The 12,716-nt window shown below is 42.9% G+C and overlaps 1 protein-coding gene across 1 annotated transcript; it reads right to left on the reverse strand.

Annotated features, from left to right (window-relative positions):
• Positions 1-2,554: 2,554 nt before the first annotated feature.
• On the reverse strand, positions 2,555-11,703 carry LOC311037350 (galactose-specific lectin nattectin-like; the record flags this gene model as incomplete). Its single annotated transcript, XM_084046477.1, has 3 exons — positions 11,571-11,703; positions 2,703-3,018; positions 2,555-2,576 (listed from the first exon to the last, which is right to left on the reverse strand). Exons 1-3 carry the CDS (start codon positions 11,614-11,616, stop codon positions 2,555-2,557), a joined length of 384 nt encoding a protein of 127 aa, XP_083902603.1. The 5' UTR covers positions 11,617-11,703.
• Positions 11,704-12,716: the final 1,013 nt, after the last annotated feature.

Below are 12,716 nucleotides of genomic sequence, written 5' to 3' on the forward strand. Positions count from 1 at the left end.
CCCCCCCCGCCCCCCCCCCTCTCTCTCTCTCTCTCTCACACACATATACCGAGAACACACTGGCTGCAACAATAGGTGTCCAGCAGAGAAGCATGTCTGTTCTGTATAATCAGTGGTGTCAAGTAAAGTACATTTACTCAAGTATACTGTACTTTCAGTATTCACATTCATTCTGCTTTGATTGTCTGCTTTGAAATAACTGACATAAATTCTACAACAGAAATAGAATCTCAGCCGACTGAGGGGTCCCCGCCTGAAGAGACTGAGGGGTCCCCGCCTGAAGGGACTGAGGGGTCCCCGCCTGAAGGGACTGAGGGGTCCCCGCCTGAAGAGAGGGCGTCACTTCCAGAGGATAGCGCTGGCACCGCCGTCCCGCCCGGCGGTACATCACGTCCAGATCTTCACTCCTCTCCTCCATCCATCCCGTTCCAGCCCTTCATCTCTGCTGCAGTCTCTACAGCCTCCTCTCAGCCCTTCATCTCTGCTGCAGTCTCTACAGCCGCCTCTCAGCCCTTCATCCGTGATGCAGTCTCTAAGGTCGCCTCTCAAGCCTCAGAGACGCTTTCACGATCTCTTCAGGCAAAAGAGACAGTGGCCTAGCGTGGTTACGGCGGGGCCCCAGGGCAGGCCATTTAATTGACTTATAAAAGATCGCGCTGATCAGGTTCACTTTCCACTCGCCCGGATCCGGAAATGACGTCATCCGAGTTTATTGGTTTCCTGGAAATGCTTATATCTTGGGTTGACTTTTTTTTCCCCACTGTATTCCGCGAGACATCCTATTTTCAGTGGGCAAAAGGCCCCCCCATCCCCGCTTATCATTAAACAGCAGATACAAAGTTTCATGATTTAACAAGGTTAGATCATTTGTGCACTCAGTCAATCCTGAAATTGTATGGAGCTTAATCTCAGACCAAATGTAATGTATGTTTACAACGCCTCGCAACGCGAGGCATTGTGAGCTTGTAGATCGGCTATTTTTGGCAAATGTTCCACATAGAATAGGAATGCTAGGGTTCAAATGGTTAATGTAAAAAAACATGATCCCATCACACAAAGATTTGGCGGCCTCCCTATAGTAACTCTGAGGACCCCCTAGGGGTCCCGGACCCCCTGTTGAAAACCCCTGTTTTAGACTAATAGTCGTTGAAGCAGAAAAAAAGTGTCGCTTTAATGATTTTATATATCAGTATTATAATTATTTATTTAATACATCAGTGTTACATGTATTTTCAACCTCTGGTGTGTGGCCCAGCAGGGCTCCAAATGGACCCTCATGTCTATAACTCTGAGTGGGTGCAAATGGAACCATTCTTTATCTTTGTTGACCCCAATGTACACTGTAAAACCCTCAGTGTGTGTTTAACTCTGAGGCAGACAGTTCCATTTGATCCATTTCAAATATGGTGAAAATAGCAGATCTACAAGCTCACAGTCTGTCGCATGCTTTGACTATTATTGATTTATGTTGTTGTTGAAAATGTCTAAATTCCAATACAGAAATGCATTGATATCAATTATTTTTGAAAGCATGTACTTTTGAATACTTAAAAAAAAGAAAGCAAGTATATTCCAGTACTTTAACTTGAACTTTCACCTTTTAACTGAGTAATATTTGACCAGGAGTATCTATTACTTTACCTTAAGTACTGGAGTTGAGTACTCTGTCCACCATTGCTAATAGAGTTTATGAATGTTCTTCACAATGAGACCAGTGGTGGAAAGTAACTAAGTACATGCACTCAAGCACTGTACTTAAGTACGATTTTGAGATTTTGTACTTTATTTGAGTATTTCCAATTTCCAATACTTTTACTTCTACGACACTACATCTCAGAAGCAAAGATTTTACCTTTACTCCATTACTATTATTTGACCACTTTATAGTTACTTTGTAGATTTAGCTTAAAAAAACATACACACAACTTCAGCCCTCACACGCGGCGACACGTTGTGAGCTTGTAGATCTGCTATTTTCAAAGGATTTTGGACCTTATGCATAATGTACTTTTACCTTTGGTGCCAACACTTTTGTACTTTTACTAATTGAGTACTTTTTCCACCACTGATGGAGACACACTGAAATGATTGAACCAGTAAACACGTGGATATATTTAATGTGTTTTTATTACGGAGACCATAATACAAGTCGATGGTTGAATCAGACAAACCACTGATTAGGGCAGTGGTTCTCAAACTTTTTCATGTCAAGGACCCCCAAATTGACATTTATTAGCCCGCGGACCCCCATTTGAAAAGATACATTTTAAGGACCCCAGTTTGACATGCATTAGGGCTACGGACCCCCATTTAATGGCATTTCTATCTCTGGGACCCCAATTCATGTTGTAAAATCAATGTTAATTTAACTCTGAGAGTGTACAAATGGAACCAAATGGACCCGTTAGGGTCCATTTGGTTCCATTTGTACACTCTCAGAGTTACAGACCCATAAGGGTCCATTTGGTTCCTATCCATTATTTAGTTTGGGACCCCCTGGAACTCCCTCAAGGACCCCTGGGGGTCCCCGGAACCCACTTTGAGAACCAATGGATTAGGGAGAGTAACACACTTGTCTTTCACACACAGAAGGAAAAGTACTACCACACCAGTGGTCGCCCCATTCGGTTCCGTGTGTTAGGAACACACAGTTTTCACCTCCGCCACCATTTGGCTCCCCTCTCAACCACCCAACACCCCACCTGGTGTATCTCACCCTGGAGCCGTCAGACCACATCCACCTGCCCTCTCTGTGAACGTCACTCAGTCCAATCCAGGTGAATCCCGTCGTCGTGTCAAACTTCTGGATCAGGGATTGGACGAAGTTCTTCTCCTCGTCACTGTGGATGGACACCAGGTTGGAGTCTTCGTGGTCCAGGCAGTTGAACTCTGCGTCTTGCCAGGTCAAACGCGAAGACACGTATTTGTAGCAGCGACCGTCGAAGGCGAACCAGAACGATGGGCAGGAGCCGCGTTCTAGCTTCACCTCATCGGCAGAGGGAGCAGCGTGCACGATGCCTACACGCACGCACGCACACACGCGCACACGCGCACACACGCACACGCACGCACGCACGCACAAAGGTATTAATGTAATAATTAAATGGAGCTGAGACTGATTCTTCTGACTGAGTCATGCCATAGGGAAAAAAAAGTTTTCAGAAAGAGCCTTTATAGACCCAGGTCACTTAAAAATCACAAATCACTTAAAAACCCTATAATTGAACAGTGTCTCCCAGGTGTATGTACTGCACTTGGTAGACACCTTCATATACAGTGCTGCTACAAGCTCACAGCACGACGCATTGTGAGCTTGTAGATCTGCTATTTTTCGCGAATGACTTGCCCAGACCACTGCCATATTGAACCATATGATGTTTTAAAGAATCGTTTAAGAAGCATTATTTTTACATTTTAGCATTATATTTACCTAGTGCCAGGCCCAGCAAGCATAGGAGTTGAGGAACCAGCAACATGTCAGCCTGCAGGTGGTCTCTCTGCGTCAGTGTGATCTTGGGTCAGGGTCTGTGTCAGTGTGATCTTGGGTCTGGGTTTTCTTGTGTGTGTGTGTGTGTGTGTGTGTGTGTGTGTCTTTTATATCTGCTAGACTGCTCCACAAGAGGGAGTCTTCACAGTTGGCATCTTTTTTTTTTTTTTTTTTAAGATTTGTTTGTGGTATATTTTTATTATTTTTCATTGAAGAGGGACAGGGAAAGTAGTCTGACAGGAAGAATGGGGAGAGAGATGGGGGGAAGACATGCAGGAAAGGCCGACGGGAACGGGACGCGAACCCGCGGCACACTGCTATTGAGGATTTTCAACCAGGGTGCCTAGACCGCGACGCCACGGTCTAGGCCAGTTGGCATCATTTTGATTGGCCTTTGTGCATTGTGTTCACATGTTGTCACTGTCAGGAAACGCTGTGTGAGCGGTACTTCTTTGGAAATGGGAGAAAAAAATCCGTGGTGTAAAGTAACTATACATTTACACTCTAGAGGCCTCTCAATGTGTGATTCCAATTTGGAGTTCATTGGAATGGGAGCCCCCCCCCCCCCCCCCCCGGCCATTGTGCATTGTGTTCACATGTTGTCACTGTCAGGAATCGCTGTGTGAGCGGTACTTCTTTGGAAAAGCATTCTAATCAGTGGTGTTACATAACTAAGTACATTTACTCAAGTACTGTGCTTAAGTACAATTTTGAGGATTTTTTAACTACTTTTTTACTTAGTATTTCCAATTTCCAGTACTTTTACTTCTACTCCACTACGTCTCAGGGGCAACTACTGTACTTTTTACTACAAGGCAATTATTTGAAACCTTTAGTTACTAGTTACTTTGTAGATTTTGATTATTATTACAAAACATACATTAACCACTTCAGCCCTACTGTACTGCATTTTGGCCATTTGAAAATAGCCGATCTACAAGCTCACAATGCGTCGCGATGCGACGCATTGTGAGCTTGTAGATCTGCTATTTTCTAAAGATTTTTATACATTTGAAAACTTGAGTTGGGACATTCTGCCTAATGAGTACTTTAACCTTTGGCGCTTTAAACGCATTTTGATACCAATACTTTTGTACTTTTACTCAACTGCATTTTGAATTCTAGGACTTTTACTTGTAATGGAGTATTTCTATATTGCAGTATTGATACTCCTATTTAAGTAAAACATTTTAGTACTTTTTTCACCACTCTGAGACACAGATTATAACGTGTTTTGTTGAGGATAACCACAGTCTTGACAGCAGAGCCAATAACAATCAGAAGGGTCAGATTGCAGATCAGAAAGGGCCTTCATTTCACCTCTGTTAAGATTGTTGAAAGATTTGAAATTCTGTTTATTTTGCATGAAACCAAAATGTTTGTATGGAAGCATCACAGTTGGATGGAGGATAAAGTCATGTTTGCCTAATATAATAACCACTTGAACCCTAGCATCCCTATTGTGGGGGGGTGGAGGATTCACCCAAAATAAGCCAATCTACAACCTGTGAGCTTGTAGATTGGCTATTTTTATGGATTTACCATCAAAAAGTTCAAGATTAGTTTCGCTGTGATTGTTTTAATACATTTAATATACTGTATATTTGATATTTAATATGTTGTGTAACTGTTCAGTTGAATGAATACACGTCCTCTTGGAGATACAGTATACTGTATGCTAGTGGTTCATTAATCTACTGTAGCACCTGTGCTGTTCACATTACACACACACACACACACACACACACACACACACACACACACACACACACACACACACACACACACACACACACACACACACACACACACACACACACACACATACAGTGACAGTAGACAAGCTAACACCTGTTTTAATGTGTATTAAAAGTTTAGTTGACTGTAATATACAGACATGTGTCAATGGTACCATTTATGAATGGAAATAGCTATGGTCAACACCTCTAACAAGGGTTCCCAAACTTTTCAGGCCGTGACCCTCCAAATGAATCATATTGTAAATTGATGTAGGAAGTGACAGTTCATATGAATGGCGCTCTCAAGAGTTAAATATCTATCTAATAAGGGTCCATTTGGTTACCAACTCTCCATCATTTTAGCTGGGGACCACCTGGAACCCCCTCAAGGACCACCGGTGGTCCCCGGACCACCGGTGGTCCGGGGATTCTCAACCAGAATAGTATCTGATACTATATCAGGAACTGGCTGGAGCCGAGCTCCGGTACCTGCCTCTTGAGCACCGGGAAGCTTGTTAACAGTGACGACCAACAAGCCTGCCAGCCTGACATCCATGCTGTGCTGAGAGAGATGCGGATTGAGCTACAGCAGGGGTCTTCAACAGGGGGTCCGGGACCCCTAGGGGGTCCTCAGAGCTACTATAGGGGGTCCGCCAAATCTTTGTGTGATAGGATCTTTTTTTTTTTACATTAACCACTTGAACCCTAGAATTCCTTTTCTGAGGGGAACATTAGCCGAAAACAGCAGATCTACAAGCTCTCAACGCCTCGCAGCGCGAGGCGTTGAGAGCTTGTAGATCGGCTATTTTTGGCAAAGAGGCTTATAGGTGTATTATAGGCTATTATAGGCTAAGTAAAAAAAAATCTGAAACACAATTTTATACAATATAGAGTAGGGGGTCCCTGCTTCATCTCTCTCTCAGCTAGGGGGTCCTTGGCCTGAAAACGTTGAAGACCCTGAGCTACAGCACACCCAGGAGGAGCTACGCCTGGTGAAAGGTATAGTACTACTATTGAGTATATTTTATGAATAACAAAAAGGCCTTAAATGTTTTACAAAAGTGTTATATTGTATCATTCTCACCTGCTCTTGAAACCACTGAAGCCAGATTGAATGCCACAGAGCAATGAGGTACAGTTTCTACAGAAGAGGAATGAAGGTAAGGCAGAAGAAACATTATAGCCTACTTGTTTGTATTTATTAGACCTGTACTGAACTGCACAGTTATCCTATTGCGTGTCGTGTGTGTTTTACAGTCAAACAAGTGGCTTTCTCAGCCTCCCTTTTGGCATCCAGACACGGAAACACAGGACCTTACAATGTCCACACTGACACTATCCTGATCTACAGACATGTCGTCACCAATGTTGGCAATGCGTATAATCCAAACACAGGTATGGTGTTTCATATTGGATAAAAGATCCTGCAAACGGTTAACAGGTACTTTTATTTTATTAATTTATATATATAAAAAAATCTATCAGTTTAGTTCCTGTGGATGTTACATTGAAAGTTGCACAAATGTTGTAGCTGCTGGCATTATCATTTATTGTTGTAATTGTTTGTTGTTTTCTTTATTTGCTAATGTTTAGTTATTATGCTGAAAGTGTTGTTCCGGAAGTGGCGTTTCTATGTAATTCCGGACATTTGGCCATATATGGTGTCCCAGTCAAATGGCTCCCTAGCAGCAGTGTGTGCCACACACCCGTCTGAACGGGTGTGTTTGTAAGCAGCGTGGCGCTGATAACTTTGAGTACCTTGGACTGCACCCAGTTAAAAATAATAGAGAGGGCACCGGATATCGCCTTGCATTGAGTTGCTCACCCAGCGCATGGGCCGAAATCACTCCTTCTTCCGGGTTGGAAACGTATTGGAAAATGTGATGGGCACGGCCTATTTGCGTCACTGGGGCCCCATGGGCTCGTTCATATACATTGGGCACACCTGCAATACCTCAAATGGCCAGCATGTCCATTTGGCTTCAATGAAACCACTGGGTTCTGGGGGCTTGACTGCACCTCATTCCCTTTACAAGCACTATGCAGCCAGAGAGTTTGACGTTGGTTTATTGATGAACTGAAAGGATGCTTAAATAAACTACCAGTGAACAAACCCAACTGACTCATCTGTGAAGGGAGTGACAGTCAAACTCTAGCATAATAACTACTGCAGTCCAAGGCCACCCTGCCGCCGCTTAGAGGTCTACCGTCTATCAGACGACAGCAGTCCAGCAGAACCGGGACCAAGCGGGCCGATTCGACTCCCCTACTGCCCCTACAAGGTGTTGCACGCCCTCTCCGTTCCACGGCCGGAGCTGCTCGGTGCAAGCGCAGCCGCAGGGATCCCTTCAACGCACCCCAAGCTTAAAAACCAATCCAAAAGATGGAACCAAGAGGTTCAAGAGAGTTTACAAACCAAAAGTTTAAATGGTTTGTTATACAAGTTTGATTGTGTATACAGTATGCACACTGGAAAGTATAGAAAGCCGAAACAGTTGTCATCAACAAGGCCCCACTAAGTATTTTGCTAGAATATGTCCATACTATTTGGAAAGATCTAGAAGAATTGAATGCCCTTTACAATGAATATTGGGAAATTGAAAGGCCAAACAGTCATCTGCGTCACAGGCTGTACAAATGCATTCTAGTCACACGAAGTGATGTCTATAAAGCTCACATGCTAGGAACAGAGGAAGCATTAAAGTGTTCTGATAATGGAGAAGCCACCGCTGAGCTAGCAGCCATTCGGGCAGTTCTAAGGCTTGTGGAAGAGCAGGACCAGCAGCAAGTGAAGCTGGATGTACTGCGATATTTCGCCCTCATACAGAAGCAGAATAGAGAGCAGATCAGACAAGAACTTGAGCACTTGGAGGCCCTTGAAAATCTAGCCGCACAAGCTCTGCCAGAAGTGAGCTTGGTCGCTGAAGGCCCCGGTGCTTCCAGCTCTTTCATGGCTGCAGAAGTGCTTATGGTAACGAAGCCTGTTACAGAGAAAGCAGTTAAAGTGAAAACGCCTGTTGCAGCCAAGAAACCTGCAGTGACTAAGAAGCCCAAGAAGGTGGCAGCAAAGAAGCCTGCAACCACAAAGAAATCACAGAGAACCAAGAAGCCTGCTGGCAAGAAAGTAGCAGCTAAACGCCTGAAGAAGGCTACCAGGAGCTCCAACAAGGATCCAGGGCATAACATGAACTGGAGAGGAAAAAGGAAGAAAAGGATGAACTTTAAGGAGCACAGGAAAAAAAGGGCTCATAAGATATGCTAATGTGGGAGGCAAAAACAGTCGACCACCTGACTAAAGCATTACTGTTGCTCATCCTTGTTCACAAGTCTCAAACCAATTAAAAAGGTCAAAAGGTTGGACAGTCACAATGTTGGCATATTTGAAGTTTATTTGAATTGTTATATTGAGTCTTATGATTTGAGGGTTGTACAAAGGTTTGTTATTTTACATATGCCTTTGAATGTTACTGCTTGCAGCAGAAGTTTGGAAAGAAGATGAATTATTTCAATTTAAAAGTATTATGATGAAATCAAAATGGTAAATGGTAAATGGTGCATTTATATAGCGCTTCTATCCGAAGCGCTTTACATTGATTGTGCCATTAACCCATTCACACACACATTCATACACCGATGGCGGAGGAAACCATGCAAGGCACCAACCTGCTCATCGGGAGCAATTAGGGGTTCAGCGTCTTGCTCAAGGACACTTCGACACTAACTCTAGGGGAGCGCCCCAGGCCGGGATCGAACTGGGAACCTTGCGGTTTTCCAGTTCACTCTACCCGGCCACTCTACCCCTGAGCCACTGCCGCCCCTAATCAAGATTCATGAGGCTCTCCAAATATTGTGTTCTAATATATTTTGTTTTTAGGAGTTTAAAGGTCATTTGAAATCCCAGAAGTGATTTGGTGGGGAGTGTAGCTGCTGGCATTATCATTTATTGTTGTAATTGTTTGTTGTTTTCTTTATTTGCTAATGTTTAGTTATTATGCTGAAAGTGTTTCTATGTCATTCCGGACATTTGGCCATATATGGTGTCCCAGTCAAATGGCTCCCTAGCAGCAGTGTGTGCCACACGCCCGTGTGAACGGGCGTGTTTGTAAGCAGCGTGGCGCTGATAACTTTGAGTACCTTGGACTGAACCTCATTCCCTTTACAAGCACTATGCAGCCAGAGAGGTAATTTCATGTCTATGTCAAGTGTATTTTCTTTTGTTATGCTACATGTTTATTGTTTATCTTCCTGATCGTTATTTACTTTCTATCAACAGTTTGACGTTGGTTTATTGATGAACTGAAGGGACGCTTAAATAAACTACCAGTGAACAAACCCAACTGACTCATCTGAGTGTTTTTCACTCATGGTTGTATTACAAGACAGGAAAAGCTAAGTCTTTTGCACCGTTTCAGTTCAGGGACGGTTGGGGAAGTAGCAGACGTGTAGAATCAAATAGAATAACCCACACACCCCTCTTCTCTTGCACAATAAACAACGCTCTTATTTCAGTCATTAGGGTTCAATGTAAAAAAAAACATGATCCTATCACACAAAGATTTGGCTGCCCCCCTGTAGTAACTCAGAGGACCCCCTAGGGGTCCCGGACCCCCTGTTGAAGTCGCTTTAATGATTTTATATATCAGTATTATAATGATTTATTTAATACATCAGTGTTACATGTATTTTCAACCTCTGGTGTGTGGCCCAGCAGGGCTCCAAATGAACCCTCATGTCTATAACTCTGAGTGGGTGCAAATGGAACCATTCTTTATCTTTGTTGACCCCAATGTACACTGTAAAACCCTCAGTGTGTGTTTAACTCTGAGGCGGACAGTTCCATTTGATCCATTTCAAATATGGTGAAAATAGCAGATCTACAAGCTCACAGCCTGTCACATGCTACTTTGACTATTATTGATTTGTGTTGTTGTTTAAAATGTCTAAATTCCAATACAGAAATGCATTGATATCAATTATTTTTGAAAGCATGTACTTTTGAATACTTTTTTTAAACATCTCAGAAGCAAATGTTTTACTTTTACTCCATTACTATTATTTGACCACTTTAGTTACTAGTTACTTTGTAGATTTTGCTTAAAAAACATACACACAACTTCAGCCCTCACAACGCGGCGACGCGTTGTGAGCTTGTAGATCTGCTATTTTCAAAGGATTTGGGACCTTCTGCATAATGCACTTTTACCTTTGGTACTTTCAGTACATTTTGATGCCAACACTTTTGCACGTTTACTCAAGTACATTTTGAATTCCGGACTTTTACTTGTAACAGAGTATTGCTACATTGCAGTATTGATACTTTTACTCAAGTTTTAAAAAATGGAGTACTTTTTCCACCACTGATGGAGACACACTGAAATGACTGAACCAGTAAACACCTGGATATATTTAATGTACTTTTATTATGGAGACCATATAGTACAAGTCGGTGGTTGAATCAGACAAACCACTGATTAGGGAGAGAATTCACTCAAAGAAGGAGAATTCACACACGGAAGGAAAAGTATAACCACACCAGTTGTCGACCCATATAGTTCCGTGGTTTGTGGACACACAGTTTTCATCTCCACCACCATTTGGCTCCCCATTCCCCCAACTGGTGTATCTCACCCTGGAGCCGTCAGACCACATCCACCTGCCCTCTCTGTGAACGTCACTCATTCCAATCCAGGTGTATCCCTTCAACGGGTCAAAGTTCTGGATCAGGGATTGGACGTAGTCCCTCTCCTCGTGGCTGTGGACGGACACCAGGTTGGAGTCATGGTCCAGGCAGTTGAACTCTGCGTCTTGCCAGTTCAAACGCGAAGCCACGTAGTTGTAGCAGCGACCGTCGAAGGTGGACCAGAACGGAGGGCAGGAACCACGTTCTAGCTTCACCTCGGCAGAGGGAGCCGCGTGCACGGTGCCCACACACACACACACACACACACACACACACACACACACACACACACACACACACACACACACACACACACAAAGGTATTAATGTCATAATTAAATGGAGCTGAGACTGATTCTTCTGACTGAGTCATGCCATAGGGAAAAAAGGTTTCAGAAAGAGCCTTTATAGACCCAGGTTCTTTAAAGAACTTATTTAAGAAAAGAAAAACACAAATCACTTAAAAACCCTATAATTGAACGGTATATCCAAGGTGTATGTACTTGGTATGAGACACCTTCATATAGTGCTACTACAAGCTAACAGCACGACGCATTGTGAGCTTGTAGATCTGCTATTTTCGAGAATGACTTGCCCAGACCACTGCCATATTGAACCATATGATGTTTTAAAGAATCGTTTAAGAAGCATTATTTTAGTTTACCTAGTGCCAGGCCCAGCAGGCATAGGAGTTGAGGAACCAGCAACATGTCAGCCTGCAGGTGGTCTCTGTGTCAGTGTGATCTTGGGTCAGGGTCTTCTTGAAGGGTGTGTGTCAGTGTGATCTTGGGTCAGGGTCTTCTTGAAGGGTGTGTGTGCGTGTGTTGCTGTCTGTGTGTGTTTTTATCTGCTCCACGTGAGGGAGTCTTCACAGCTGGCATCATTTTGATTGGCCTTCGTGCATTAACAGCTGTGGTGTTCACACGGCGTCACTGTCAGGAAACGCTGTGTGACCGGTACTTCTTTGAAAATGCATTCTAATCAGTGGTGTAACGTAACTAAGTACATTTACTCAAGTACCGTACTTAAGTACACTTTTGAGGATTTTTTGCTTTACTTGAGTATGTCCTATTTCCAGTACTTTTACTCCACTACGTCTCAGGGGCAAATATTGTACTTTTTACTCCACGACAATTATTTGAAACCTTTAGCTACTAGTTACTTTGTAGATTTACATTATTATTACAAAACATACATTAACCACTTCAGCCCTACTGTACTGCATTTTGGCCATTTGAAAATAGCCGATCTACAACACGAGTATTTAAAAAAAACATTATTTATATCAAAACGTTAAAGATTGGAAACTCACCGTAGTGTGATTTTCGCTGTCATTGTTTTAATACATTTAATATACTGTATGTTTGATATTTAATATGTTGTGTAACTGTTCAGTTGAATAGATAAACATCCTCTTGGAGAGATACTGTATGCTAGTGGTTCATTAATCTACTGTAGCACCTGTGCTGTTCACATTACACACATTACACACATATACACACACACACACACACACACACACACACACACACACACACACACACACACACACACACACACACACACACACACACACACACACAGTGACAGTAGACAAGCCTAACACCTGTTTTAACGTGTATTAAAAGTATTTTCTTCAGTCTATGACTGTAATACAGACAGAACGGTACAATGTATGAATGGAAATAGCTGTGAACACTACTTACAGATCTGCTATTTTCAAAAGATATGTAGCCTATACATTTGAAAAGCTGATGGTAGCTACAGTATACAGTATACTCTATAGCAGGGGTCTTCAACGTTTTCAGGC

The sequence above is a fragment of the Gymnoscopelus microlampas genome (genome assembly GCF_963454915.1).
Source record: "Gymnoscopelus microlampas genome assembly, chromosome: 21".
NCBI lineage: Eukaryota > Metazoa > Chordata > Actinopteri > Myctophiformes > Myctophidae > Gymnoscopelus > Gymnoscopelus microlampas.